General features: G+C 48.5%; 7 protein-coding genes across 9 annotated transcripts; 4 read left to right on the top strand and 3 right to left on the bottom strand.

The window, feature by feature from the left end:
* Positions 1-1331: 1331 nt before the first annotated feature.
* LOC9654397 (CRM-domain containing factor CFM2, chloroplastic) lies at positions 1332-6437 on the bottom strand. Its single transcript, XM_024669383.1, has 15 exons — positions 6312-6437; positions 5368-6265; positions 4856-5309; positions 4663-4793; positions 4253-4585; positions 4041-4197; positions 3697-3989; positions 3579-3638; positions 3237-3528; positions 3054-3184; positions 2495-2997; positions 2282-2438; positions 2134-2191; positions 1816-2055; positions 1332-1753 (listed from the first exon to the last, which is right to left on the bottom strand). Exons 1-11 carry the CDS (start codon positions 6407-6409, stop codon positions 2512-2514), a joined length of 3333 nt encoding a protein of 1110 aa, XP_024525151.1. The 5' UTR covers positions 6410-6437; the 3' UTR covers positions 1332-1753; positions 1816-2055; positions 2134-2191; positions 2282-2438; positions 2495-2511.
* Positions 6438-6444: 7 nt separating this feature from the next.
* LOC9654396 (probable aminodeoxychorismate synthase, chloroplastic) lies at positions 6445-10393 on the top strand. The gene is made up of 15 exons (XM_024669384.1): positions 6445-7149; positions 7202-7284; positions 7333-7481; positions 7539-7661; positions 7714-7781; positions 7838-7902; positions 7961-8021; positions 8071-8289; positions 8338-8430; positions 8491-8688; positions 8743-8822; positions 8873-8960; positions 9011-9093; positions 9148-9780; positions 9829-10393. The coding sequence occupies exons 1-15, from the start codon at positions 7021-7023 to the stop codon at positions 10325-10327; spliced, it is 2571 nt and encodes an 856-aa protein (XP_024525152.1). The 5' UTR covers positions 6445-7020; the 3' UTR covers positions 10328-10393.
* Positions 10379-13277, top strand: LOC9655603 (THO complex subunit 5A). Its single transcript, XM_002964340.2, has 8 exons — positions 10379-10542; positions 10596-10886; positions 10940-11276; positions 11331-11668; positions 11724-11974; positions 12041-12539; positions 12598-12768; positions 12829-13277. Exons 1-8 carry the CDS (start codon positions 10396-10398, stop codon positions 13015-13017), a joined length of 2223 nt encoding a protein of 740 aa, XP_002964386.2. The 5' UTR covers positions 10379-10395; the 3' UTR covers positions 13018-13277.
* A 1787-nt stretch (positions 13278-15064) lies between these two features.
* On the bottom strand, positions 15065-16780 carry LOC9654395 (allene oxide synthase). Its single transcript, XM_002963966.2, has 2 exons — positions 16705-16780; positions 15065-16644 (listed from the first exon to the last, which is right to left on the bottom strand). Exon 2 carries the CDS (start codon positions 16614-16616, stop codon positions 15123-15125), a length of 1494 nt encoding a protein of 497 aa, XP_002964012.2. The 5' UTR covers positions 16617-16644; positions 16705-16780; the 3' UTR covers positions 15065-15122.
* A 58-nt stretch (positions 16781-16838) lies between these two features.
* LOC112344295 (pentatricopeptide repeat-containing protein At4g02750-like) lies at positions 16839-19244 on the bottom strand. The gene has a single exon (XM_024668735.1). The coding sequence runs from the start codon at positions 19242-19244 to the stop codon at positions 16839-16841; it is 2406 nt and encodes an 801-aa protein (XP_024524503.1).
* Positions 19245-19276: 32 nt separating this feature from the next.
* On the top strand, positions 19277-21253 carry LOC9654394 (BRCA1-associated protein). 3 transcript variants are annotated; one of them, XM_002964339.2, is made up of 12 exons: positions 19277-19453; positions 19509-19624; positions 19681-19777; positions 19836-19950; positions 19999-20075; positions 20131-20234; positions 20295-20535; positions 20598-20651; positions 20711-20854; positions 20913-20977; positions 21032-21086; positions 21155-21253. In XM_002964339.2, exons 1-12 carry the CDS (start codon positions 19301-19303, stop codon positions 21182-21184), a joined length of 1251 nt encoding a protein of 416 aa, XP_002964385.2. In that variant the 5' UTR covers positions 19277-19300; the 3' UTR covers positions 21185-21253. The 3 variants fall into 3 exon arrangements, with proteins under 3 accessions (XP_002964385.2, XP_024524707.1, XP_024524708.1); XM_024668939.1 differs by having other exon boundaries at positions 19497-19624; XM_024668940.1 differs by lacking the exon at positions 19277-19453 and having other exon boundaries at positions 19529-19624; positions 19664-19777.
* A 62-nt stretch (positions 21254-21315) lies between these two features.
* On the top strand, positions 21316-24318 carry LOC9655602 (branched-chain-amino-acid aminotransferase-like protein 2). The gene is made up of 19 exons (XM_002964338.2): positions 21316-21472; positions 21549-21647; positions 21709-21777; positions 21839-21928; positions 21991-22128; positions 22291-22349; positions 22404-22509; positions 22573-22746; positions 22803-22903; positions 22952-23006; positions 23055-23141; positions 23205-23256; positions 23308-23393; positions 23455-23508; positions 23563-23646; positions 23705-23776; positions 23835-23915; positions 23970-24005; positions 24066-24318. Exons 1-19 carry the CDS (start codon positions 21368-21370, stop codon positions 24177-24179), a joined length of 1662 nt encoding a protein of 553 aa, XP_002964384.2. The 5' UTR covers positions 21316-21367; the 3' UTR covers positions 24180-24318.
* The last annotated feature ends 2995 nt before the right edge of the window (positions 24319-27313 follow it).

Genomic DNA, 27313 nt, shown 5'->3' with positions numbered 1-27313 from the left:
AGGAGATTCCCCGCGAGGTTGAGCTGCTCGAGCGATTTCATGGCGGCGATGGCGTCCGGGACGTAGCCGCCGAGCTGGTTGCCGCTGAGGTCGAGCACGGTGACCTGCGTGAGGTTGGCGATGGAGTCGGGGATGCAGCCCGTGAGCATGTTGCCCAGGAGGATGATCTCCTCCACGCTGCCGTTGAGCGCGCCGATGGAGCTCGGGATCTCGCCCTGGATCATGTTGTTGGCGAGGACGAGCACCGAGGCGGTGGAGTTTGCGAGCGTGGCCGGGGCGGCGCACTGGAAATCGTTGTCGTTGACGAAGATGGCGTCGAGGCCGCGATCGAAGAGGCGGGGAGGGATGCCGCCGCGGAAGCGGTTGAAGCGCACGTCCAGGTAGCGGAGGCTGGGGAGATCGAGCGTGACGTTGGGGAAGGGGCCGGAGAAGCGATTGTTGGAGAGGTCGAGCTCGTAGAGGTGGGCGAGCTTGCAGAAGGAGGGCGGGACGGTGCCCGAGAAGAAATTGGTGTTGATGTGGAAGAGGACGAGGTAGGAGAGGAGGCCCAGCTCCTCGACGAGCTTGCCGCTGAGGTAGGCGTGGTTGAGATCGATGCCGGTGACCACCCTCTCGCAGGAATCGTCCGGGGCAGCCGAGCAGAAGACGCCCTTGTAGCTGCAAACCTCGTCGCCGATCCACGTCGCGGTGATGTTGAGTGGGTCCTTGGTGATTGCCGCCTTCCACGCCTGGAGCGCCGTGTAGGCGTCCCACAGGCTCCGGATCGATGCCTCGGACGCGCCCTCGAGCCGGCGCTGGCGCTGGAACCTCATGTGCGTGTGTGAATGCGCGGCGGCAGCATCGATCCTGCTGCTCGATGCCTGCTGGATCGCCGCCGCGATTATCAGCGAGAGAGAGAGGAGGAATCTGGAAATCCCGCGCATGATCGCTCGCTTCTTATCGAAATTCCCCGGCCAAGAACAACCAAGAACAAGAGAGAGAAAGAGACAGAGAGAAGAAAAAAGAGGGCAATTGCGAAGCCGATCGATCGATGGATTGCCCGCGCGCGCGCGCGCTATCGAATTCCCAATGCGGCTGCCAGATCCTGTGACTGGCGTGATGAATCCGCGGCCACTTTGGAGGAGATCGCAAGCAAAGTAGAAATGTAGTACCGCCTCCTCGGCGCGCACGGGACACGAAGAAGGTCTCTGCCTTGCGACGAGGAAAGGTGCGCGCGCTGGGAAGGAATCCTGTGAGCGCAGATTTTCATGCCATTCTCCTCCTCCTCCTCCTCCTCGCCCTCCTCCTCCTCCTCCTCTCTAGCTTTCCAAACGAAATATAAAAACACACAATGCCGCCCACACAGGAGAAAGAACTCGTCAGTGGCAGCCGTTAGATGGGGCGCATCTACGGCGGAAATAGAAACTTCAAACTGTAGCCGTTGGATGGGGGCTAGGGCGGCCGCGTGGCGCCATCCCAGCCGCTGTCCAGTTCGCGGGCGGATGTCTTTGAAAAAATGGCTTCCATTTGGCGGTCGTGGCACGACGTTTGTTCGTGTTTACTACTCTCTCAGGCTGTGGTCCATGACTTCGCTTGCTTGTTTTCTCGTGAGGATTGCGGCTTCTTATCTCTCGTCAGAGCTCCTCTCTAGACATGGGCACCACTCTTTGGTCCCAGCGTGTTGGTCGCCAGCGTTCCAAAAATCCTGTTGCGGGGGACGAATTCACTCTTGCTGGGATGATCATACATGACAGCGGCGGGCCTCCAAATCATGCTGGAAGAGGAGAAAACACGCTTAGATCCTCGTCCGGGTCGAGAGAAAAACCACGCACTTACTCGTTTGTTGCGTTGCAAGATACAGTCTTGCAGCACGGATGCTTGGAGCGACTCGAGACAGTTGCGAGAGCTGGTGCTTGTTACCGGGACGCTTTCGTTGTGCAGGGAAGAATCGTTGTTAGCCACAGCCATCGACAGTTCGGTCCCACGCCAAGTTGGATTTTCTTTTCGGCTTGGAAAGAGGCGGCTTCTTCTTGCTTCTTATCTTCGCTTTCTTTGCAGAAGACCGATTGATTGGAACTGCACAGGACCCAAGAAAAACTAGAGAGGTTAGTCCCTTTGTTTTTTCTTAGGACGGGTACAATGTCTAAATCTTACTGGGGAGTGACCTCTGCCACTTTGCCTGCTGCACGGTCGAAGAATAATTTTGTTTTCTCTGCAGATAAAATACCAATGTTAGGTGCTGCATCAGCGTACCGATGGAGAAGAGAGAAAAACGAAACAAAAAAGAGAAAAGCCGCCTTACAATACAGCCTACGGGTCGCAAGGCACCATGAGCTTTGGCGAGAGCTAAAAGATGATCCAAAGACCACGAGATGGAGATTCTTCGCCTTCCCTTGAATATTTTACGAGTTTTCGACACGTAATCCCGTTGACGTCAGGCTCGTCCGACAAAAATCGCACTGCAGCATAAACAAAACAAAGAAGTTACGAGTAAGAAAGCGAAGCAAGAACTCACCAGTGTGATTGACTGAATTACAACTCGTCCACTATAGCCGGACGCGGCTTCTCTTGATCCTGGCTGTCATATACACTCCAGACTTCATCATCGCTTTCCTCACCAGTGCTGTAAGCCGATTCCTCCTCGGCCTTCCTGTAGTTGGGAGCCGAGTTATCTGCATGATCCCTTCCAAAGTCAGCCTCGCCGCTGCAGAAGTCAGCTTCATCGCTGTAATCCTCTTCAGAGCTCTCGTCGTCACTACTAGATTCAAGCTCGGAAACTTCCCCTGCAGTCTCATCTCCACTATCATTTGCCAAGTCGCCTTCCATGTCCGTGTTTGATTCTTCGCGACTTTCATCCGCAAAAGCATAATCCGTTCCGTCTTCTTCTTTAACCGCTGCGACCAGATCGGCGGACAGATCCTCGTCCATGTACGCTGGGTGCTTCGTTCCTTCGGGCCACCCACGATAGAATATCAATTTATGCTTCTCTTGGCATACAAAGGCTGCTCCCGTACCATCCTGCAGAAAAAGAAGTGCTTAAAGATTGGCACAAGGATAAAGTTGTAGCTAGTTACCTCGATAAGCTTTACCAGCTCTTGGACAGATGTTCCTAAAGCACGACCTTTCATCCCAATCTTTACCAGCGCACGTTTCTTTAGGAAAATCCTGATTGATGTTATAAGGCCCCCAACGAGATTACACTTCCCTGTATCACGAAATTAATCAACCGAAATGTAGCTTTCAACGACCGTCCTTACCAATATGAAAATGCGAAGGCTTTCCCATCAGTAGCGCCCGCTTCCGCAGTATCAACCTCTCTCTGTTAGAGAGAGGTTCCGCCCGAAGAATCGGACCAAGATCAAGATGCCTCGACCTTTGGTATCGTTTTAATGGCGGCGCGACAGGCATTTCAGCCTGAGTGGCGCCTTTCGTCGACAAAAGCTGAACTGCCTTGTCATCACTGTTGTCGTCTTGGACGTCGGCGTCACTTGCATCTTCATCAGACCCAGCATCTTCATCAGACTCGCTTTCGTCAGCTTTAGCCTTTTCCTGTGAATGAAGCCATCGGTGACAACACTATGAGAGAAGCTAGATCATACCAGAATATAACCCAGTGATCGAATGTCATGCTCCAAGCTTAAAATGTAGCGAGACAAAGACTGTCGCAGTTACAAGAAAATCAGGATTAGCAAGCCAGTACAGCAGTTGACAACAAACCTCTCGTCGTTGAGTTTCCGTATATCTTGCTAAGGCCTTTCTTTTCGTGAGAAGATTGTGCGGCCTAAGCTCCTCTGGCCGTCTGTAATTTTTCCCACGATAGTACAAAAACACCTGTCCTTTGGAGACTGGATATATGCCAATAAGAATGCCTCCACTTTCGCATTCGATCATTTTCGCGGTATCCTCGATGTCCATTCTGTCCTTTCCCTTGTACACCACTTTCACGAGTTCTCTGTACTTCCAATGCAGATGCATGTTCTCAATAATGCCAGAGTAGACTCCTCGCCGTCCTGCTTACGCACTGAATCAGCGAACACAGAAGATAATTCCAGAAGACTTACCTAGCAAAAGAAATGCTTTCATCTTAAGCCCAACTCTTTGCAGGGTGTAGCGTTCTTCTTCCGTAATCGTTTCGCGGTCTTCTGAAGGCTCACGCGGCTTCATAAGCTTCTCAACTTTAGACAGTGCTTCCTCTGCCTTTTCCTTCTTGCGAACGGCCTACAACAAATACCGCACTATGACCAAAAAACATAAAGAAAAAGAAGCTACTTACAATGTCGAGCCGCCTCTCTATCCGTCTTGCTCTGGCTGCTCTGGCAGCTTTCATAACGATCGCTCTGCGTTTCTCCTCTTCTTGGTTCTTAATCCACTCCTTGAGCTTAATATCTGCTTCTGTTTCCTGTGGCCTTTGTTCAACGTGGACTATCTTCTCGGTAACTTTTCCCGTAGGCAGCATTCTTGCTTTGTCTTCAACGTCTTTGTTTGCAAAAGACATGGCTTCACGCTCTTCAAATGCAGCAGCAATTGGAGCAGGAAGAAAATCCTTTCCTCTGTAAAATATCATGTGGGTTTTCTCTCTTCCAAGAAGTACACACCCTGTAAGCCGCTGCATCAACCAAACAAAAGTGTAAGATGAGACTTCAGGAACTCTACCGTGCTGACTTACAAAAACGAATTGACAACCTTAAGTTCGTCAGCCATTTTTGCGTTGTCTGTACTTTGAACGCTTTGCTTGATCGCAACCTTGGTGATTTCAGTCTTTTCCCACAACTTCACCATTGCCTTGGCCAGACCCTGGAGCCCCTTATTTCTTGCTGCAAAAACAAAAAAAAACCATCAGAGAGAGGGAGAGAGAGAAGAAAACAAAAGAGCTTACAAATAACAAACTGCGGTGGCATTTGTCTTGCAAGCCGCACCAGATTCGTAAACTCCCTATCGCTAAGCTTGGGTTCCATTCCATATGGCAAAAGTCGATATGGTGACTTGAAGTTATGATCGATTGCAGGCAACTTATCCCCATCAACTGGCACGGGTCTATCACCTTTCCAGTCTGCATATCTCGGACCAAGCTCGGCCAACAATCGATCCATCTGCATCTCGTACTCCGCCTCGATGAACGGAATGTGATTCACGAACTCCTTGAACTGTGTATCAATGCCTAGCAACTCTCCCGATACGTGTGACTTTTCTGGTTTCTCCACACTTTCTTTCGGTTTCGACACGCTTTCGGTTGGAATCCATCGTTCCTTAGGAGGACCAGCGTAGTCTTTCCCACGATAGATCACGAGCGCAGCTCCAGCTCGCCAGATTACCAAGCCTCCTGTTCTTTTCTGTAATAAAGGAAAAAATAATTCAGGCCAATTGTGAGGATAAAAGAAAGGTACTTACCTCCAACTCCTCATGTACTTTCCTCATGTTCATGGCCACCTCTTGGTCACACTTCAGCTTGACAATCTCACTGGTTCTCCATTTCTGGTGAATCGCTTGCACAACGTTGCGGGTGATGCCGAGCTTCTTCACTTTAATCCGCTCCTTTGTGTGGATAATCATCGTTCTCAACCTCCTAAGCTCGGCATCCGGAAGCACGAGCTCGGCAAGCGATGGTGGTCTCACTCTTCGCTGCGGCTGTTCTTCTTCTCCAGACGGAGCCTTCGAAAAATCCTCCATTTCCCACGGAAACTTTGGAGCAGGCTTTGGCGGCTCCTCCAAAAGCATTGCTGGCAAGTTGGCGTTCCATGTCTGTGATGGAAACGTAGACAACATGGAGCTTTCGCCAGGAGGAGTGATTGCTGGACCAACTAGCCGGTTCACTAGATTCCCAATCCTGGATTCATTCCTCTGCGGAACGATGTCTCTCTGGGGAGCTTTTATCCTGCGTAAGTTGTCAGCGATCTGCGACACTGCGGAAGAGTCTCTCGTGGATTCGGCTACCTCGTGCTGTTGAAACTGCTCGTAAGAAGTTACCAGCGGGGGATTCGTGCTGGTTTGGTTGTATCCAAGCGGATACCCAGAGATCGTCGAGAGAACCGGATCCTTCCTCCGCCAGGTTCTCTCGTCCACTCGCGGCTGCTGCTCATCGGCATGCGTCCATGGAGCCTTGTACTTGAGAGGATTCCACGATGCATCAATTCGGTCCTTCTCATCCTTCCTCCTGTCATAGCTGCCCTGCTGCTCCTCCTCGTATTCCAGACCATCTAGGGCGGCTATCCAAGCGGATTCTTGCGAGCTATCAGCTACATTGCTCCCGTTTTGCAATGCCGGGATGCAAGAACTCGATCCTGCGAGCCTGCTGAATCGTCAGGAAATGCCGATCAGAGCCGAGAGACTTCTACCTCGCAGAGTGCTGGCAGCTCGCGCCCGACGATCGCCGCGGCCTGGGGCGTCCAATGCGGCATGGACTCGGCGCCAGCCCCCACGACAGTGTCGCCATGGCGGATAAACCCTAAAATATCACAGAGTCCCTCCTGCCCTAATTTTCTGGGCGATGGCGTCGTGATCCACCGGCAAGGGGCAAAGATGTTCTCGGCGCACAAGATGTTTCGGCTGGCTCGATTTGGATCCGCCCATCTCCTAATGCGTGGCCGCAGCTTGTTCTTGGGCTTGGACAGGCACAGCCTCTTGTCGTGGATTCACTCCTTCGTCAGGGTATGTTGCCTGGGCATTGTTTGTATGAATCCAGCGTCTGCCTCGCTGCTGAGCCAGTGAAGAACACGCAAGAACAAGATCATTTGTAAATAGGCTGGAAGAAGAGGGATAGCATGGCAAAATGGGGGCACAAATGGATGCCGTCACAAAGATTTTGCGTTGCCGATCGTCCCGCATTGTAATTTGATCCTCAATCACACCATAAGTTTCTTCTTTCATTTCTCTCTCGTTTCAAGAAAAATCGAATAGAAAGATTCGCGCTAAGATTCTCGTTTTGACTGGCTGGTCAATCTGGTCGGTTTCCTTGTACGGAGAATATTTCCCAAGTGGGAAAGGAAAGTTTTATTACTCAACTAGAACACGACATTCTTTCACCCCTGTTTTTAGGGTTTTAGAATGCGCGCTCTTGTATTGCCGCCTTCTCAGGGGCCATCGCCATTCTTTCCCTCGACACGGCGCGCCGATCGCATTGGCGATGGAAGGCTGTCATGCGCCAGAATCGGATTCTCGGAGTACGCCGACAAGGTAATCTTCTCGCGTTCTTTGGAATTTCACGCGTGGATCAATGCCTCGCCAGGAGGAATGCAAGCTGCCTGGCGAGCTCGTGGCGCAGCTCAAAGCGGAGCGAGCGGAAACTCTCAATGGTGCTTCGCTTCCAAGGTACTCCGGGTAAATGGATTGATCTGGTAGTGACGATTATGATGGCAGGAACTTTAAAGCGACAGAAGGCGTTTTTCAGCAAGGACGTCCACAGGAACCGGATAACAAATTATCACGGTCGCTTAGAACTTTGATACTAGACAACTACGATAGCTACACTTACAATCTCTTTCAGTTGCTTTCGATAGTGAACGGAGGTAAGAACTTGGAACTTGAAAGTGCTCTCATTCACGAAAGATTGTCTATCTTTGCAGTGGCTCCCGTCGTGCTGAAAAACGATGAGTTAACATTCCGTGAGCTCCAGCGCCTCCTATACGAGTTTGACAACGTTGTCATATCACCTGGTCCTGGATCGCCGGATCGTTCTTCTGATATAGGTTCTTTTGTTTTGTGACTTTCTTGCTCGGCTTTAGCTTTCTTATGGTCCAGGTGTTTGTGTGCGGCTTTTGCAAGAATGTCATGACATTCCCATTTTGGGAGTTTGCATGGGACATCAGGTTTTTATTCTTTCTTCTGCTGGTTTCGCTCTCTTGGTAAACAGACTTATCTTCAGGCTTTGGGATATGCACACGGAATGAGAATTATACACGCACCAGAGCCAGTTCATGGGCGTTTGAGGTTTTTCTTATTCATTTATAGAGTTTCGGTATCGTTATTTGTTTGGCTTGCTTTGTAGTGCTATTCAACATACACACCATCCACTTTTCAGAAACATTCCTTCCGGTTCCGGTTTTAAGGTAGCTCGCGAAGTTTTCTGCGTTTTTATGTTGTACAGTCTTCTGGCAGGTCGTAAGGTACCATTCGTTGATATTAGAGAGTGCTTCTCTTCCTTCGAGTTTGATCCCAACTGCGTGGACATTGTCTGAGAAGCCTGTTCCGTGTGGCCGAACAGTAGAGGAACGTAGGAGCTTGTTGGAAACAGATGAAACTTTTGAGGCTACTTATCACTCAAATAGTTTGCTGATGGGCGTTTCACATAAAAAATGGCCGCATCATGGAGTCCAGGTAAATTTTATTATCCTGTTCTCTTTATTGACCACATTGTTGTTTTAGTTCCATCCAGAGAGTATTGCTACTGTACATGGAAGGCAACTCTTGGAGAACTTCGCTGAAATCACACGCTGCTTTTTGAGAGCAAATTCACGGGTATGTGTTTGTGTTTCTAGACGAGCTTAATCCGGTTCAAGTGGCAGACTTTTTGTGTAGGTTCGAGCAACCACCGGTGCCTTGGGAAGGATCGCGGAGACGTTCAAGCCAGTTGCGCGTGTCCCTTTAAGGCTTTGTTTTAAAAAACTTCGAAGCCTTGAAACTGCTGTTGGCGGATCCGAGAATATCTTTCGTGTAGTTTATGGCCGGAACTCAGTTGAGAACACTTTCTGGCTGGACAGCGCCACTGCGGACAAGGTTGCTTATGGTTCGACGTCTTTCTTCCACTAAAAGACTCTTTTATCATTCCAGAATAGATGCAGATTTTCTTACATGGGCGGGAAGGGTGGTTGTTTGTGGCAAAAGATCACATATTGCCTGTCAAACGACTCGTAAGTTTCTTACTTTTTAACTGCATGAATTTTTCATGGTGTGTTTACAGAAGCCGAGGTGTTCTACGAGTTGAAGATGTAAATGGTGATGTGTTTCAGAAAGCGCTGTGCGACGGCTTCTTTGAGTTTATGAACAAGGTGTGACGATTTCTATGTATAACTTCATCTCTCTCTTTTTTTCTCTCCAGGAAACACAACGCTACAGCTGCAGAAAAGAGGATTACCAGCAGCTGCCTTTTGAATTTGTTGGTGGTTTCGTTGGCTATCTTGGGTAAGCAAAATATTCTTCTTTCCATTTCGAAAAGATTACATAGGCCTTCAACAGATACGAGTTGAAATGTGAATGTGGTCCGTTATCCAATCGTCACAAATCCTCTGTTCCGGATGCTGCATTTTTTAAGGCCGATCGTTTCATTTCTATAGACCACTTGACTGGCGATGTTTATACAGTTGCTGTACATGAAGAAACCAGAGAATCCACTGAAGCTGCGGTATCTTGGGTCGAACAAACAGCCGAGAAAATTGCTGGTCTAAGTTCCATAAGAGATAACTCGAAGTGTGAGAAAAAATATCCGGAGCACTCGAACAACCTAACAATCACAGAAAACTTCACTCTGTCGAGAACCAAAGACGAGTACATGGACGACGTTGAAAGGTGTCTCAAGTACATTGCCGATGGGGAAAGCTACGAGGTTTGCTTGACGGCGCAAATGAAGAGAAGAGCACTCTTCCGAGATCCACTCGAGCTGTACTCCGTGTTACGCAGAACAAATCCGGCACCTTATGCTTCGTGGCTACACTTTGGCAACGAAGGCCCGTGTGTTTGCTCGTCATCGCCGGAGAGGTTCCTCCAACTCGACAGGACTGGGACTCTAGAAGCAAAGCCGATCAAAGGAACAGTTCCTCGCGGGAAGTCATCTCTGGAAGACGAGATGCTACGATCGCAACTCCGAGAAAGGTACATACTCTTTGACGATCTCTACGTGAACTTTGGGTCGTTGTGCAGCGAGAAGGACCAGGCCGAGAATCTCATGATCGTGGACCTCCTACGCAATGATCTCGGTCGCGTTTGCACCGCGGGCTCGGTCCACGTCCCACATCTGATGGCGGTGGAAACATACTCCACGGTTCACACCCTCGTGAGCACCGTGCGAGGCAAGAAGAGGGCCGACGTGACACCGATCGACTGCGTAAAGGCTGCGTTTCCAGGCGGCTCCATGACGGGAGCCCCGAAACTGAGAACGATGGAGATCCTGGACGCCGTGGAGACTTGCCCGAGGGGAGTTTACTCGGGCGCCATTGGGTTCTTCTCGTTCAGCTCCTCGTTTGATCTCAGCATTGTCATCCGGACGCTGGTGATCCAGGGGGGAGAGATCTCTCTGGGCGCTGGAGGAGCCATCGTCGCGCTCTCGGATCCGGAGAGCGAGTACGAGGAGATGCTGCTCAAGGCGAGAGCGCCCACCAGAGCAGCGGAGATCGCGAGCGAGGGAATGGGAGAAAATTGAATTTGAATTTATTCCTGGATATAGGGTGAATCTAATCTGATTCTCCTTCTTCTAGGGCTTTAGGCTCAATGGCGTACGAGCTCCTGGCGCAGGCTCGCGGCGACGTCGAGGATGCGCTCGCTAGGATGCTGCACGCCAAGAAAGCCGGCACGGCGAGAGTGGAGCTTCCGGAGCTCACGACGGCGGCATCGATTCTCCTGCTCAACTTGCGCCAGGTGAGAATTTGCCTTCTCCTTCTCTTGATAAGTCGCAATGTGGATTCTTGTAGATTAATCGAGTGATTCTTCAAGAGGAGGACAGAGTCAAGGTCGAGACCGAGGCCGCCAAGAGTCCGCTGGATCGGACCACGCTCCAGCTCCACAATCTGCTCTACGAGAAGAACCATTACCTCAAGGCGATTAAGACGTGTAAGGATTTCAAGTCGAAATATCCCGACATAGAGCTCGTTCCCGAGGAAGAGTTCTTCCGGGATGCGCCGGAGGAGCTCCAGTCTGATCCTGCCATCAAGAATGATCCACACAAGCTTATGCTGCAGCGTCTCAACTTTGAGATGCATCAGGTAAGGAAGTTTTTACATTGTTTTCTTTCTCTTTAACTCGGTGCTCTTTCCAGAGAAAGCAACTATGCAAGCAGCGGGAACTACTAGAAGCTCGCAAGAAAATGCTGCAAGAGAACATTGCAAACCGGAAGAAATTCCTCTCGAGCTTGCCATCCCAACTCAAGGCTCTCAAAAAGGCTTCTTTGCCTGTCCAACAACACCTTGGGATCTTGCATACCAAGCGCTTGAAGCAGCATCAGCTTGCGGACTTGCTTCCTTCTCCTCTTTATATACTTTACGTGCAGCTCATGTCGTATAAAGAGGCCTTTGGAGAGCCGATTGACGTCGAGATCATCGGAAGCGCTAAAGAAGCTCAAGCATTCTTGAAGCAAAGTACAAACCGAGAATCAGGTTATTTTTAACGTCTTCTGTTTTCTTTCAGAAGCTAATGACTTGTAACTACAGGTCCTGGGTCTTTCGATGAGCAACACAAAGCAGACGATGAAGTACTGGATGATGATGACGAGTCTCAACGCCGGAGGAAAAGAACTAAGAGAACACATGATGTGGAAGCTGCTGCTGATGCGGGCGTACTGCACGCCCATCCCCTGTCAGTCATTCTCCAGATCTATGACGATGACGATCGAGGAGGGGAGAAAGCCGCTAAGCTACTTACTCTCAAATTCGAGTATCTGCCCAGGTTAAACGTCGTTTGTGCTGGAGTTGAAGGACATCAAGATAGTGATGTTCATCTCCTTGCCAACCTTTTCCCCGACGATGCAGGAGTCACCTTGCCGAACCAGGTAGAAGTTTTGTTTTGATAAGTTTATTCTGGCTGACCATTGCTCTTTCTCTCAGGCCGGAAAAATTCTTGCTGAAAATAAGCTGGTGGAGGACCCAAAACGAACATCAAGATGGTATAAGTGGGCTCAACATTTGGCAGGCATTGACTTCCTCTCTGAGACGCCACAATATCTATGTCATCAGGAGACAGCAGAGGTTATCAAGACGTCCATATCCTCTGGGCTAGCCGTCTACAGGCAACAGCATCGCGTGCAAACTGTTTTGCAGCAACTTCGGAACAGAAAGAAGTCCCAGCTGGCCTTAAAGTGAGTTCTAGAAGGTGTGTGTCGCGTTTTCTTTTGTGATCTCTAAAACTCTTTGTTTGTATGCAGGGGCCAACTTGACTCGTTGGAAAAATTGGCTATTCCGCCTCTCAAGTTCAAGGCCGTGCATTGGGCAACTCATGTACCAAAATGCCTGCTCAAGCGCTGGACGCAAGCGTCCGTCGTGGAGACACTGGCACTGGAAAGTGAAGCTGGTAGAGAGGATGGCGAGCTTCCTCCAGCCGCTATATCGAAGCCGGCGTCTTCAAACGAAAAAGGAGCCAGCTCAAAAAAGACCGCTCGCTTTGAGGCTCCGGAAGCTCAGCTCCCGGCCCCAAGGCAAGATGCACTACAACCACGGCAAATCGATCTCGAGCTGTCGATCTTTTCTTCGGCCGAGTTTGCGGACGAAGAAATGGAGGAGTGTGAGCCGGATGTCCCGGAAGGAAAGGACGTAGATCTGAGCTGCTCCAAGCAGAGCTGGAAGGATTATGGCTCTCGTGCTTTCAATGCTGTACTAAGGAGAGACGACGATGCTTCAGGACGGGCGTTTGAGCTCGAAGCACAGGTAGACGTTTTTCCTTTTGTTTCGTTTCTTTCTTATGACTGATTATTTTTTCCCTTAGGTGACGATAGCTATGGACTACCCCGCGCGTCCTCCACTCTTCCAGCTGAGGCTCTTGTCCGGAAGCACTCAATGCTTTCATCATCCACCTTCCGCAGGGGTAGTGGACGTGACGGAAGCACGCATTCAAGGCTCGGACTGGTTCAATGAGCTACGCGCAATGGAAGCCAAGGTAGCTCTCGTTTTCTTTTCTTGCTCCATCGCCAATGTGATCCCTGGATTTGTTTCGCAGATAAACTGCCAGGTTTTGGAGAAGCTCCCAGAGTGGGAAGAAGACAGCGTCCTAGCGCATCAAATGGCACTCTTGGCCTATCTCTTTGACACCGAGGTTGATGGAGAGCTGGCGAGCAGCCTAAGAAGGATGGATAGCACGACGCGATTGCATCGAGGTAGAGACAGGAGAATCGATCTCAATCTGTAATCCTTTCGAGACAACAACAACAACAGCTATTTGCTCGAGGGTGGCAAGGAGCTCATCGCGGAGGTTTGTCGTTGCGATGAGGTACTCGCCTAGTCGTAAATGTTGCCGTTGCTGGAGAAAGAGCTCAAAGCGTTTTTTGGTCAAAGCTTTCGAGGTCAATCTTCGCCAAGGAGAATCGACAGTATTGTCAAGTCAAAAAATATTCACAACTATTTAACGTAGATTAGGTTTGTTTAATTAAAGGTAATTGAGTTAAAGCTCATACAATTTTTACTTGGAGCTGAGGAGAGGGAGATGTGATAGTGAAAGTGAGGGTGATGGGGAAATAGATCTAGAGTGGTGATTGGTGCTTGAGAAGGTACTCAAACTTTTGGTGATTGAGATGGTGATTATTTGAGTGGTTTCCATTCCTCCATTTCTTCGTCCGCAAACTCGGCTGAAGAAAAGATCGACAGCTCGAGATCGATTTGCCGTGGCTGTAGTGCATCTACTAAGGAGAGACGCACGATGCTTCAGCGCGTTTGAGCTGGAAGCACCTTTTCTCATGTTTCGTTTTTTCTGTACAATGATTTGTTTTTCTTCCCTTAGGTGTCCGAGCTCTTTTCCAGCTGAGGCTCTTGTCCAAAAGCACTGAATGGTTTCATCCTCCGTCCGCAGGAGTAGTGGACGTGACGCAGGCACGCATTTAAGGCTCGGACACTCTACCTCCTACTGTATGCCGACGAGGTGAACTTGGAAAAGACTAGGTCTTTGGATCAACTCACCACCTTTCCCGATGATAAAGGTCATCAAGTACAAATACCTGGGAGTTCAGCTCCACCATCAACCCACGTGGATGGACCCAAAGGCATCGCAACCGCAATCGAACCCATGCAGACTTGGCGCATTTTCCAACGTCCGATCGCAGCATCCGACGGCTGAGAGCCGCGCATTGGCCTTGTGGCTGGTATCCATGGGACCCAAACATGTGGCGCGTGTTTGCGGCACAAAAATCTTACCATGCTATGCTCATCCTTTTATCAATGGGACGTCATTACTTGATGCGGATCTCCACAGTCCATCTTGATATCTCCTTGGTTTGGCGAGCAGCCTAAAAAGGATGCTTTGCACGACGTGATTTCATTGCTAGAGACAGAAGAATCGATCTCGATCAATCTTTGCCAGGCATGAATCTACAATAATCGAAAAATAATGTTCTTGAGTAGATTGGGCTGGTTGGCGAGGAGGAGTTTTGACAGGTGCCAGACGCGCTGCTGAGAAACGCGGCTTACTTTCACTAGCCCTCAATATATCACCGTCGCCTTCCAAAAGAACTGTTGCGCCCACCTGTAGTGAGGAGACTAATAAGAAAAATGGCAGAATTTAGTATGGTTTGCATCTGTTCCGGACTGCCTCAGGCGTAGATGGCTGTAGGCGAGAGTGATGGACGAGCCTCAGTGCAGACGCTGCGATAGAATCAATCAGTCAAGAAAAATCGTCAGCACCAAAGTTTTTCTAGCCAACCAAGATCTTCCAGGAATGCATACTGTCAGATTCGAATGGACGCAATGGCGAATTAGATGCTGGCAAGGTGATGCGCCAAGTGATAAAGATGGATTAGCATTGTGCTTCAACATATGGAACTTGGCTAGAAGGAGCAATTACCGGTGCTTCAGAAGGAGGGCATAGGTGCCTTCAAAAACACTAAGTGCTTTAATGGAGAAGGTCCCTTAGTCAAGGCAATGGAAAAGGTATGGATGTTATCTATGAGGGTTTTAATGGCGATGATGGATTTGGAAGGGTGTTTATGGTGGTGGCAAAACTTTTATTTCATCTGGAAATTGATATAAAAGACTTATACTCAATATAAAATGTTTACAATCACATGTCAAGCACTTCAATAGAATTATAGCCTTTTATACCCAGCCAAGCCTCAGTCTCTCTCCCTGGCAATGATGTGATCTCCTCTTCCACTGTATATTTGATTCCATTACCATGTTCTTTTGGTTGGTTCTCCGCATTGCTGCCAACACACCATCAAGGCGGCGATCTCATCTTGTAGATACAATTTTGAAAGGTTTAGGGCAAAGTTTATATTAAACCAAAAAACAAAGCATATTCCTCTGTTACACGCTTCGTTTCTTGAGCGACTTGAGGTGCACATTGAGCTCGGTGGTGTTGATGAACGAATCCTTGGTGATCTCGAACGAATCGTACCTGAGGAACATCTCCGCCACGAACTGCATCGTGATGAGCTCCGCGACATCCTTGGCGGGGCACTGCTTGTTGCTCGAGGAGGGCGATTCGGTCTCCCGCCCGTTGGACCAGACGAGGTAAGGCAACACCGCCTTGCCGCGCTCCCCCAGGAACCTATCGGCCACGAACTTGTGCGGCTCCTCGAAGACCTCTGGATCGCGCATCACGAAGTACTGGTGCCCGCCCAGGAGCTCGCCCTTCTTGATCTGGAACGCGGCGTCGTGGGACTCGATCACCATGTCCTCGCGCGCGCGGCCATAGATGTAGAAGATCGAGGGCGTGAGCCGCAGGGTCTCGAGCACGGTGGATCGCAGCAGCGGCATCTCCAGGAGCGCCTGGGTGGTGATATTCACGCCCTCTTCTCCCTGGGCGCGGTTCTTGTGCACAGCCGATCGCACCTCCGCAGCGATCTTGGCCTGGAAATCCTCGCCCAGCAAGCCCAGGTAGTAGATGAGCGCCGGGATCATCTTGTGCAGGCCGAGGCGCGCATTGATCCCCAGGATGAGGATGAGCTGGTGGACAGTCTCCTCGCGATCCAGCCCATACTTCTTCTCCGCGAGATCCAGCACCTCGGTGGCGTGCGTCCGGTAGAAATTCGCAAGCGCCTTGTACTGCTTCTTCACGAGAAACGGTGGCAGCCGGAAGGTGTGGAACAGCAGCTCCTCCAAGAAGTGTGGAAGCGGTGTGTGAGCGATCCCGGCGAAGTTGACCCCCGTCCATAGCTGGTATGTGTCCCGGAACTTCGGTCCCAGGCTCGCCGGCCCCGGCTCCGCGGGATCTTTGTGGACGATGGTGCGCAGCAAGAACTTGGTGATCATCGAGTCCGACGAGGCGAACACCTCCGCTTTGCCCGACTTGGCGATGCGCTCCTCCCAGGATCCGGCGGTCTCGGCGAAGACTTTGTTATACTCCGGGATGATCCGCGAGGAGTTTACGTGCAGGAGCTCGAAGATGAGGTCCTTGTAGGCGGTGTGCTTGGCCTCGGAGGTGTCCAGGTATGGGAGGACCCGGTAGCCGCCGGTGAAGGCCAGGTTGGGGATGTAGGGGCCGAGCAGGGTGTCCGACTTGTCCACCTTGGAGTTGTCCAGGAGGACCGAGAAGCTCTTCTGGTCGAGCAGGATGATCCCGCGGGAGTCCGGGTAGCCGGGAGGCCCCGGGGAGTAGTTCACGCGGAAGACGGTGCTCTTGTGCTGCTCCATCCGGATGCGGAAGAACTCGGTGTCTCCCTGGAACCAGTAGAAGTCGAGGCGGTCCTTGACGGCTCCCAGGACCGGCAAGCCATAGCTTCCAGGTACTTCTTTCAGTGGCTTGCTTGGCTTCGATGGATCTGATGGCGCTGCTGCTGCTGGCTTAGACATCGACATTGGTAGCGGGGAGACCGAGCAGAGGTTGCTGCAATGCATTTTTTCGCTTGTCAACGGATCGAGAGATCTAAAGAGATTAAGTGCTTACCTGTGGAGGCGATATTTTTTGGGGCGAAATCAAGGTAGTGGAGTGATTTAATATATAGTCGTCTTTCTTGACTGTAGCCTGTAGCTCTTATGGCACATTTTGTGACGTAGTCAAGTTTACCTCCTCGCAATTGTTTAACAAGCTACTGTTTCCTCGGGAAGCGAACAGACAATCTTACAGTGAGGAGTTAACTTCTTGTTTTGTCGCAAGCTTTGTACTAACAAGAGTGCTGCCGAGTTTCCAGGATCCAGATCCAGCAGCCGTGCCGCCGCCGCTCGCCCTCTTTGCGCGTCTCCGTAGCTCACCCAAGCACCCAGCAAGCACGTCCAGTCCACAACGTCGGCCGCGAAAGGCATGGTTTCCACGAGCTCCTGGCAGGAATCGAGGTAGCCGGACCGGGCGAGCGCGTCCACCATGCAGGAGTAGTGCTGCTTCGACGCTCCCAGGCCAAAGTCGGCTCTCATCGAGACCAAGTGACGCCTCCCCTCGGCGGGCTTGCCGTGGTGGCTGCAAGCGATCAGGACCGACACGAAACAAGCGGGGTCTGGTTTCAGAGCCGCTGCCTTCATGGCGTCGAATGTTTGGAAAGGTAACGAGCTTCGGGGGTCGTCGTTGCTGCTGCAGCTGTTGTGAGCGGCGAGCATTGCGCTCCAGAGCACTAGATCTTGGTCCGGGCTCGTGTCAAACATCCTCTTGGATCGCCCGAAATCTCCTTTCTGGGCAAATGCCGCAAGCATTACGGTCCGTGAGACGACGTCGTGCTCTGGCATTCCTTTGTAGAAAGTGTTGGCCATGGCTGAAAGAGACTGGGATTTTTGCGCCGCTAACAACGATGTCCATGAGACGAGATCCCTCTCAGGCATATTATCAAACGTTTGTTTGGCATCCTCCACATGCCCATCCTGGGCATACAGAGAAAGCATAGAGTTCCAAGTTAGGAGATTCTTCAGTGGCATCTCCTCAAAAATCTGTCGAGCTCTTTGCATAAACCTGTGCCTTGTAAAAGCTGATATCATGGTATTACAAGTGATGAGATCTAACTCTGGAATAGAATCAAACAACTTCGTTGCATCGTTAATATGCCCCAACTGGTTGTATACTCCTAAGAGTGTGTTCCATGACACCAGATCACACACGGGCATGTTGTTGAGGATGGTTTTAGCGTATTCGAGATTCCCTGCTTCTACACAAGCCGAAAGCATTGCGTTACATGAGCAAAGATTCCTTTCAGGCATGCTATCAAACAAAACTCTGGCTTCTCTGAAATGACCAGCTTGGGCATATGCAGTGAGCATCAGAGAGTACGTGACAAGATCCCATTGAGGCATACGCAAAAACATTCTGTTGATTTCTGTCACAAGAAAATGACTCGAAATTCCGTTTAAGAAAGCATTCCAGACCGTAATAGTTCTCTCCGGCATGCTCTCGAATGCGTGCTTCGCCATTGCAATGTACCCTGCTTTGGCATATCCAGACATAAGTGACGTCCACGAGAGAAGATTCCACTCGGGCATCCCATAGAACACACCCTCTGCTTCAAAAACCTTTCCTGATTCTATTAACATTTCAACCATGGCAGCCGAAGAACTCAAGTCTAATTCCGGCATGCTCTCCAGCATTTGTTTTGCCTCTAAAATATGCCCTGATTGGGCATATGCTACTAAAACAGCAGATGCCAGTTTTAGATCTACGTGAGACACATTTTGAAGCAAAGTTTGAGCGTCCTCAAACAGATCTACTTGAAACAGCATTGTGATCATAACCGTGTACAAAACGAGGTTGTGCTCCGGCACCATATCAAAAATCTTCTTTGCACCGTCGACATGCCGGGCTTGAGCATATGCTGTTAAGATTGACATCCAAGAGAACAAATCCCTCTCTGGCATGGCATAAAACGCGTCTTTAGCACATTCAAGAGAGGCAGAACATACACACACGCCAAGAAAAATGTTGTAAGACAACCAGTTCCGCTGCGGCATTTCTAGGAAAAACTCTCTTGCGAGTTGTAAGTCCCCAGCACGCGCGATGGCGGTAAGTGCTGTAGTCCAAGACAGCAAATCCCTTTCCGGCATCTCGTTGAAAAGAAGCATAAACCCATCAAGGGGAGTGTTTTGAGCAAAAGCAGCGAGCGCGGAGTTCCAGCATACGAGATCTCGGAGTGGCACGCCATCAAACATTACTTTCGCTTGCTCCAAATCCCTCATTTTGGCAAATGCCGTGATCATCCTTGTCCACAGCACGAGATCTGGCTCAGGATGTTTGTCAAACAGTGCCTTGGCGTGATCGGTGTGGCCTGATTGAATGTAGGCGTTGATCATGAAATCCCACGTAAAGATCGAACATCTTGAGTGGATCGTGTCGAAAATCTCTCGCGCGGCATCGATGCCGCCACAATTGACGTGCATTTCCACAAGCTTTTCCTGCAAGAAGACGTCCTTGGCTGCCGCAGCTGGCGATCGGAGACTCTGGTCGATGATCTTCGCCTCAGAGAAGCTTGTGCATCGAGAAATCGTCTCCAGCCACTGCCCTCTACTGATCATCAATCAATCAAAATGCCCAAGAAATACTTCGATTAGGTCAAAGTCTTTGGGACAAAATGTTTTCTCTCAGGGTTTTCCTGGAGGGAGAGGAGAAGCCGCGCTGCGATGGCGAGGAGGAGATCGAGCAGCGCGTAGCAATCTTTCGAGGCGCTGTGCATCTCTTTCGCGATGTTTTCGAGAGACCTGGCATTTCCTTTGGCAGCCTGCCGGTACGCTCCTATCTTGTGTTCCCTGCCTTAAAAACCACCCTAGTTCGTTTGGCAGGACGAGCGCAGCGAGAATCTGTGCGTCCTTGGCGTCCCCAGCGCGATCGAGCCCGCTGAATTCTTCCAGATTGCGAGCTCTTTCTCGGACAAGATCGAAAAACTCCAATGCATCAGGTTTGAGAGAAAATGAATGCCTTCTTTTGTGAAGTTTAGTGTTTCCAATCTTCCAGGAATGATACAAGCCAGATTATGGTGCTCCAATTCGACTCTCAAAGCTCCGCTGATGCGTTCTATCATTGTTTCGATGTGGATCTTCTTCCATTGAAGGTGATACATGTAGTTTGCTTGAGTTCACGCTTGCTGACCTTTCCTCCTTGTTTGATAGAATGCCATTTGCCACGTACTGTACACAAGGGATGTCTACTTCACAAATTCCTTACAAGACGCATGCGAAGCTCCTCCTGGATTGACAGAAATCCCGACTTGCACATTTTGTCTCCGTGAGTGTTTCAAAAACTAGAAAGAATTTGACACTGTTTTGATTGCAGAGCGGCTTGACGAGCACATAAGCGGCGTTCCTGCGAGAAAAGTCGACTCTTTTGATCCGCGAAACTCCTCTTGCTTAGTTCGTATGCTACTCGTTTTCAGTGTGTGCTTATACACCGCTAAGTTCTTGGCAGGTCTGTTGGTACAGTCTTCAATCGGAGAATACGACGTGCTCCGTTTGTCCCACGAGTGAGAACCTTTGGGTCTGTGTGATATGCGGCTTCGTAGGCTGCGGAAGGTATTCGATCATACGCTTCAAACCAATGAATCTCTTCTTTTTCGTTCTTCCTTTCACTAGGTACAAGGAAGGCCACGCTATAAGGCACTGGAAGGAGACCAGGCACTGCTGTTCGCTAGAGCTCGAGAGCCAGAGAGTGTGGGACTACGTGGGGGACAACTACGTACACCGCTTTATCCTTTCTAAAACAGATGGAAACTTGATGGAGCTAATGGCTCCCTCGAGCGATGAATGCAGCGGCTGTGAGTGTAGCGGTGGTTCTGACGCGTTTGAACGTTCGTGCGACACCAAGCTCGACAGTGTACGTCATGTTTCGTTTCGTGTTTTGCTCGTCATGTGAAAACGCAACCGGTTGACTTGCAGCTAAAGAAGGAATACGAAATCCTCCAGGCCAAACAGTTGGAAAGCCAGAGCAAAGTAAGTGTTCTCGCGGAATCTTAAAAAGCTAACACTCCCGCTCGCCTTTTTTCTTCCAGTACTATGAGGGACGACTCGTCCAGATTGTGGAGGAGCAAGAACATGAAATAGCCTCCGCGATTGAGAGGCAAGCGTCGGCTCGGCTGCACAAGCTCCAGCTGAGGCTGGATAAAGCGGAAAAGGAGAAGAACTTCCTTACTCAGGTTACGTTTTTGTCATACCACACTCCGCCTTGATCTTAACACTCGCCGTGTTCTACAGCTGAACCAGTGCCTCGCTGATAACCAAAAGAAATGGGAGAACAAGTGCCATGACTTGGAGGAAAGGTGAGTTTTTATTTCCATGTTCCAGCAAGCTATAATCCAGGGACACCCTCGCAGGGGATCAGCAACATTGAAACTTAAGGATCAAAGAATTGCAGAGCTTGAGGAACAGGTCGGTAGCTCTTGTGAAAATGTGGTAAAAAAAAAAAAAATCGCGTTAATCAACTCTTGTTCCTGCAGATGCAAAGCCTGATAAAGCAATTGGAGTAGCATGCTTTGTTAATCAATGTATAAACGTTCCAAGGATTAAGATAATAGTAGGGTGTTATTGTCTTTAAACATGACCTAAACTAAGTTTATCTACAAAAACTGTTGTCCCGGGCATGGCGACAAAGTTTTTGGTATTTCTTTTTTTCCTTCTTTCCCTAGGCTATAGGCAATACATTCGCGGCGATGGAAGGAAATGGGGGCGAGATGAATGCCAAGCCCGTGGAGGTGATCCAGCTATGGACGGGGCCGAGATCGCTGAGTACAAGCCTCATGTACTCCTTCGCGCAGGTGGAGATCTAGATTTCTTGAGCTTGCTTTGCTCCTGTGAGTAATTTCGCGATATCTATCATCGCTGTGATGCCAGCGAGACGATACCGAGGTGCTGGATGAGCCGCTCTATGCGCATTACCTGCGCGTCAGCGGCGCGGAGAGGCCATATCGGGACGAGCTCTTGACGCAAATGGTGAGAATTTCGCCTCTTCCTTCTTCTTGGAGCCCCTTATTCCAAAGTTTGGTGTGAGTAGGAGCCGGATGGGAGCAAAGTCGTGGAGGCGATCTTCGGTCCATGCAAGATGAAGTATCGCTTCTGCAAGGTACGAGAAAGCTCACTCCTTGTGAGCATCCACCGATCCAGTTCGCTCGAGTTTCTTGCAGCAAATGGCCAAATTCCGGACACCTTGTCTCACAGATGACATTCTCAAGGGGAAGCATGTCATTCTCATCAGAGATCCGCTGGCGATTCTCGTTAAGTTCCTCATAGAATGAATGTTTGAGGTCGGTGTCTCACGCTTCGTGTTTGCGTACAGCCTTCTTTCGATGACGTTGTTCCCGCGACTCTCAAGGATCTCCAATGGTCGTCGCTTCTCAGTATGTACAGTGACCTCGAAAGCATTGGAAAAAGTCCACCCGTGATTGACGCGTCAGACCTTCAAAAGGATCCCGAGGTATGACTTCCACGTTTCTCACAGATTATCATTGGTGCTCTCTTTTTCTTTTCTATCTTCCACGCTTCTCACAGATTACCATTGGTGCTCTCTTTTTCTTTTCTATCTTCCACGCTTCTCACAGATTACTATTGGTGCTCTCTTTTTCTTTTCTATCTACAGGGCGTTCTACGAGCTTTGTGCGCGGCACTTGGCATGGACTTCCAACATGCCATGCTCAAGTAAGCTGGATCTTAGTTTTTTCTTTTGGTTGACTCAAACTGTGAAACTTTTAGGTGGAATGCTGGTCCCAAACCAGAGGATGGGATGTGGGCAAAGTGGTGGTATAGCTCTGTTCACAGGTCTACGGAATTCTCGCCATTGCCGCTCCATCCACGAAAGGTCTGTATTTACCTTTGAGAGATCCTGTCTAAGTATACTGGATATTTCTTCGTTCTTTTGCAGCCTTTCCCAAAGGCTTTATATACACTCTTGGAGGAATGCCGACCAATTTATAAGATGCTTAAGCGGCATGCTTTGCAGCCACAGGCACCCGAGGCTCCACCATTGCCGGTGCCGTCCAACAAGAATATCTTTGCCTGGGTCGGAGACGAGATAGTTCCCCGAGATGACGCTAAGGTACAAACCTCTTTTCTAACCTGGAGCTTCTTTTGTTTAGATTCTCGTCCTATCAGGTTTCTGTGTTTGATTCTATCGTGCAAGGTGGAGACGGTGTCTGGGAAGGGCTCCGCATTTACAAAGGGAAGGTTTTCAAGCTGGGGGAGCATTTAGACAGGTTGGAGAACTTCTTTTTCTTTCGAATTTGACATGCATGCTTGAACAGGTTGTTTGATTCGGCCAAGGCGATGGCATTCACAAACCTTCCGAGCCGTGACTTTGTAAGAAACCTTGTTCGAGACTCGGATTACTAACGCGTGAGTTTGCAGGTGAAACGAGCCCTGTTTTCGACATTGATTATAAATGGGATGTTTGACAACGCTCACGTTCGTCTCACACTGACAAGAGGAATGAAGGTTTTTTTTCTTACTTTTGAAATATTAGAAGGCTGTAAACACGTACGCAGTGCTTTTGTATAGGTTACGTCTGGAATGAGTCCTGCATTCAACTTGTATGGCTGCACACTTCTAGGTACGACTTTTCTCGACATACAAATACTTAATTGACAGGAGATTCTTCCAGTTGTCGCTGAATGGAAGCCACCGGTGTATGACAATAATGGAGGCATTCGATTAATTACTGCTTCAACCCGTAGAAACTCTCCAAACGTAAGTAAGGTCGTCGGGTTTTGGTTTTTTTAACTTATGTTGCGTCCCTTGTTGTAAACAGTGCCTAGATTCCAAGATTCACCATAACAATCTCATCAACAACATACTTGCGAAGGTCTGTTTTTCTGTGATGTCCTTTTCGAAGATTCACGCATAGCGTTTTTCATAGGTGGAGGGAAACACTGCTGGTGTGGACGATGCTATAATGCTCGACTGCGACGGCTTTGTGTCTGAAACAAATGCTACAAACATAGTTAAGCTGGGAAAACGATTTGCGATTCTAGATTCTTATCGTTTCTTCTGTTTGACAGTTCATGGTGAAAAAGGGACGTGTTTTGACGCCGTCGGCGGATTACTGCTTACCAGGAATCACACGAGAAACCGTAACAACTTTCCAACTGAGCTTCTCATCTCATTAACTCCTTGACTCTCCTTGTCCAGGTTATTGAGCTCGTGAAACAAGAAAATATCGCAATGATCGAGAGAAGGATTTCATTGACAGAGTTTCACACAGCAGACGAGGTAACCCGTCATCATCTAGATGGACTTAAGAGTTGTGTTCTTCCAACGCTATAGGTGTGGACAACGGGAACAATGGGAGAGCTCACACCGGTATTTACTAGCTTTCCATATCCTTTCATGTGTGAATTTGCAAAACTCCTGATGATCCAGGTCATAGAGATCGATGGCCGACGAATTGGAAGCTCACGTCGCATTACCTCGAGGATCCAAGCCGCTTATAAAGCTCTCACAGACAAAGAAGGCGAGCCCATCCCTTGCAAGTGAGAGATAGCCAAGTACCATGTATTTCTTTTCTCAAGCCACCTTCTCGGTGACTTTAGTCTCGCTTCTCACCGTCTGAAAAGGCCACTTCCTCGGTGGCTTTGGTTTGTTAATCTAAGCTTAAACTGTGGGTTTAATTGCCTTTTCTTGTTCCATATAAATAGACCCTTTAAGCCTCAGTGTTTGACTGAAAAGATTGGCAGCGATGGAGAGCGTACCCAAGAAGGCTAAAGGTAACAGTAACGTGATAAGAAGGGAAAGAACACGAAGAGGCAGTGAGAGGAGGAGGGACAAGCAGGAAGTAATGGCCATCCCAAAGAAAAGTCTGAGCAGCGTAAAATTGATGAGTTAGATATCACTTAGCATCAAGATTTCTATAACTTCTGGCCGCGACCGACATCCAAGCTATTAATACCGGACTACCTCCACTGCGCTAGAAGAGCTTTACAGGCTCACCCAAGAGCTCTACTGCATCCAGGAAAGAAGAGATTGCTACGATCATGATGAGAGGAACGCCCAGCTCTTGGTGGTGATTGGCAGGACAAAATGCCACATGATAACGTAACTCAAGGACCTTTGCAACTCTAGAAGATGCACAGGAGACAAGGTCTGGTATAAGGTTCAAATCAAAGAAGGCAAAAACTTTTGCATGCTATTCAAATACAAGTTTGATAAGATGAGAGTGAGCATGATCTGGGAGATATCCAAGGAAATCCATGCCCAAAATTGCATGAAGAAGACAAATAACATGATTCAAGAGATCCTCTCCTATATATCACTGGGAATGGTTACTTCTCTCCAATCCTTCTGAAGAGCATTCACTATTGATCTAAATTAGTGTATTTATTGATTGTAAGAACATTAAAACCTTTGTAATACAAACTTTTCAATGTATCAAAATGGAGAGCATGAAATTTCCTCATCTCTCTTTCTGTGTTTCGCTTTTTAATCTTACCTTCAACTAAAAGGACCATGCTATAACAAATGGCTCCTTTGAGCAATGTAAGCCGTTTCCTGCTTTATCATTAATTAAAAGTTATAATTGTTTCTAATTAGCTAGTGTAGCTAATTGTTAACTATAATCCTTTTGGTCAATATAATAGACATTTAGTCTAGTGCTATGATTCTTGCTTTAGTTGCCAGAGGTTACAAGTTTGATTCTTTGGAGTTCTCCTATCTTCTATTCTAAAATGATGTGATCCTCTTGCATGCCCAAATGAAAGAAAATATGAGGTTTCTTATGTCAAAAGTGAAGGCTAGTGAATGCCAATCCATTGTAAGGAAAGTGTCCCTAGATTAAAGCTAGATTAAAACATGGAAAAAAAGCTCACCTAATCACACCTCTATTTTCCCATTTATTCTGTTCTTCCTGGCTAAGTCAAACAGTTACAAAGGTAAGATTGTCAAGTGTATAGATTTTGCTAGAGCTCATTTTAGATATCTTTGTATAGGAGCTCAAACTTGAAATTCTATCTGCCAGTAATGGACAATTGATGATGAGCTTTCTGTGCATGGCACCTTTGTAAATGGTCTGGTAATTATAATACCTTTATAATGTCAATGAAATCTTGTTTGCTGTGGAAGGCAATCAATTTGGTATGATCAGGTGTTCCAGGCAAATAAACAATTGGTAAACAAATTGAGTATAATTGGCAATGACCCTTCTCAAAAAAGTGATTACTTTGAACTTTATAATTTTTTTTCATGGATAATTAAAAAATTATTTTTCTAATGAGAATATATTTCATTATTATTTTATATAATACCGTTTTATAATTAATTGAAAAAAGGATAAATTTTTTAAAGAGAAAATTTATAAATTTTATAGAAGTTATTCTTGCCTACCCAATGTTAGTATTAATATGAACTCTAGCAAGAGATCCATTGGGATTAAAACAAGTTGAAAGGGTGTCACTTGAGGATGTAGTGTCCAAAGCTAAGTTGGTGGATATAGTGACTAGGTATTCCAAAAGTGTTTACCATTGATTGTAAAAACATAACAATCCTATAATTGAAACCAACATAGCAAAATGTATCAAAATAGAGAATAAAAAATAGTGTAAATAACAAAAGATTTTTTAGTTGCTGAATGGTTTACAATAATAATGGAGGCATTCAATTAATCACTACTCCAACTTATAGAAACTCTTTAAATGTAAGTAAAGTTGTCAAGTTTTTATAGTGTATATGGTTTTCACTCTTTATTCTATAATGATTTACTATAGGATAACCATAGAATGGAACTGTAAGTGACTAATTTTTCCATTTTACTTTAGTCACTTAACTGCACCTCCGACCACTTGGAGGAGTCTCATTCACAACCTCCATAAGTCCCAGTTAGGACTTGGGGTTTGCCAGCCCTGAGAATGGCATCCATGCCACTCAACCTTTGCACTTGGTCCAAGTGTTCCATGTGTCTGATCCCATGACCGACACCCTAAGGTACCACCGACATATCAGCCCGTTACACTAGGCCATGCCCATTCACCTTGGTCACACCAGTGGTCTAACGCCACTTGCATCATAATCCCGTCTCTCAAAAACTGGGCCGTCCGTCCATGAGCGATCATCCCAGATCTACTCCTTAGCATCCTTAGGATGCCCGCAGACATGGGGAATAGCCTTCCCCGACAACTCTTTTCCAGTCCCCACCAAGTCCCTTTTAGTTTATGGCCGTGTTCGCCAACACTGCCACTGGATCAAGGCCCGCAGGCCTGACCGCTAAGTCCCACTATCCTTTGGGACTTCCTCACCATGTGACCGTATCCTTGGTCACTGCATTAGAGGCCTACTCCTCTTCCCTTTCACCGTTTGGGACTTTGGGACAACATTTCGGAACACCGTGGCCTTACGCAAGCCTCATGGGTACTCTCCTCGCCTTTCGCCTTTAGGTGCTCTAGCCATGGGCTTAGAGCGAGGTTCTGTTGAGCCACGATAGGTATCCAAGTAGGTAGTGCCACCCACACTTGGACTGGGAGCATCGGCCAGTCGATCTCCCGGGGGAACTAGAGCCGGCTCTTGAACACTTCACCAAGTTACCCCGCTTGTCGGTCCGTGTTCACTCTAGTCTTGGACTTCCCAGTGGGCAGCTCATCACCCAACACTGGGTCCGGCCTTCCTGGGCCAAACTGGCCTTT

The sequence above is a fragment of the Selaginella moellendorffii genome, unplaced genomic scaffold (assembly GCF_000143415.4).
Source record: "Selaginella moellendorffii unplaced genomic scaffold, v1.0 SELMOscaffold_4, whole genome shotgun sequence".
In the NCBI taxonomy this organism is placed as follows: domain Eukaryota; kingdom Viridiplantae; phylum Streptophyta; class Lycopodiopsida; order Selaginellales; family Selaginellaceae; genus Selaginella; species Selaginella moellendorffii.
Note: the sequence above shows the minus strand (reverse complement) of the source record. Positions and strands in the feature narration are given on the sequence as shown.

Coding starts and splice junctions, on each gene's coding strand:
- LOC9654397 (XM_024669383.1), bottom strand. CDS start 6,409: ATGGCGACACTGTCGTGGGGGCTGGCGCCGAGTCCATGCCGCATTGGA. Junction 4,794..4,855: donor GCCACCGCAGTTTGTTATTT/GTAAGCTCTTTT, acceptor TTGTTTTTGCAG/CAAGAAATAAGGGGCTCCAG. Junction 2,998..3,053: donor AGCTGGTAAAGCTTATCGAG/GTAACTAGCTAC, acceptor CTTTTTCTGCAG/GATGGTACGGGAGCAGCCTT.
- LOC9654396 (XM_024669384.1), top strand. CDS start 7,021: ATGCGCGCTCTTGTATTGCCGCCTTCTCAGGGGCCATCGCCATTCTTT. Junction 7,782..7,837: donor GAGTTTGCATGGGACATCAG/GTTTTTATTCTT, acceptor ACTTATCTTCAG/GCTTTGGGATATGCACACGG. Junction 9,781..9,828: donor CGATCGCAACTCCGAGAAAG/GTACATACTCTT, acceptor GTCGTTGTGCAG/CGAGAAGGACCAGGCCGAGA.
- LOC9655603 (XM_002964340.2), top strand. CDS start 10,396: ATGGCGTACGAGCTCCTGGCGCAGGCTCGCGGCGACGTCGAGGATGCG. Junction 10,543..10,595: donor TCCTGCTCAACTTGCGCCAG/GTGAGAATTTGC, acceptor GGATTCTTGTAG/ATTAATCGAGTGATTCTTCA. Junction 10,887..10,939: donor TCAACTTTGAGATGCATCAG/GTAAGGAAGTTT, acceptor TGCTCTTTCCAG/AGAAAGCAACTATGCAAGCA.
- LOC9654395 (XM_002963966.2), bottom strand. CDS start 16,616: ATGTCGATGTCTAAGCCAGCAGCAGCAGCGCCATCAGATCCATCGAAG.
- LOC112344295 (XM_024668735.1), bottom strand. CDS start 19,244: ATGATCAGTAGAGGGCAGTGGCTGGAGACGATTTCTCGATGCACAAGC.
- LOC9654394 (XM_024668939.1), top strand. CDS start 19,301: ATGTTTTCTCTCAGGGTTTTCCTGGAGGGAGAGGAGAAGCCGCGCTGC. Junction 20,076..20,130: donor CGCGAAACTCCTCTTGCTTA/GTTCGTATGCTA, acceptor AGTTCTTGGCAG/GTCTGTTGGTACAGTCTTCA. Junction 20,235..20,294: donor GGCTTCGTAGGCTGCGGAAG/GTATTCGATCAT, acceptor TCCTTTCACTAG/GTACAAGGAAGGCCACGCTA.
- LOC9655602 (XM_002964338.2), top strand. CDS start 21,368: ATGGAAGGAAATGGGGGCGAGATGAATGCCAAGCCCGTGGAGGTGATC. Junction 21,929..21,990: donor GAGATCCGCTGGCGATTCTC/GTTAAGTTCCTC, acceptor GTTTGCGTACAG/CCTTCTTTCGATGACGTTGT. Junction 23,509..23,562: donor TCAACAACATACTTGCGAAG/GTCTGTTTTTCT, acceptor CGTTTTTCATAG/GTGGAGGGAAACACTGCTGG.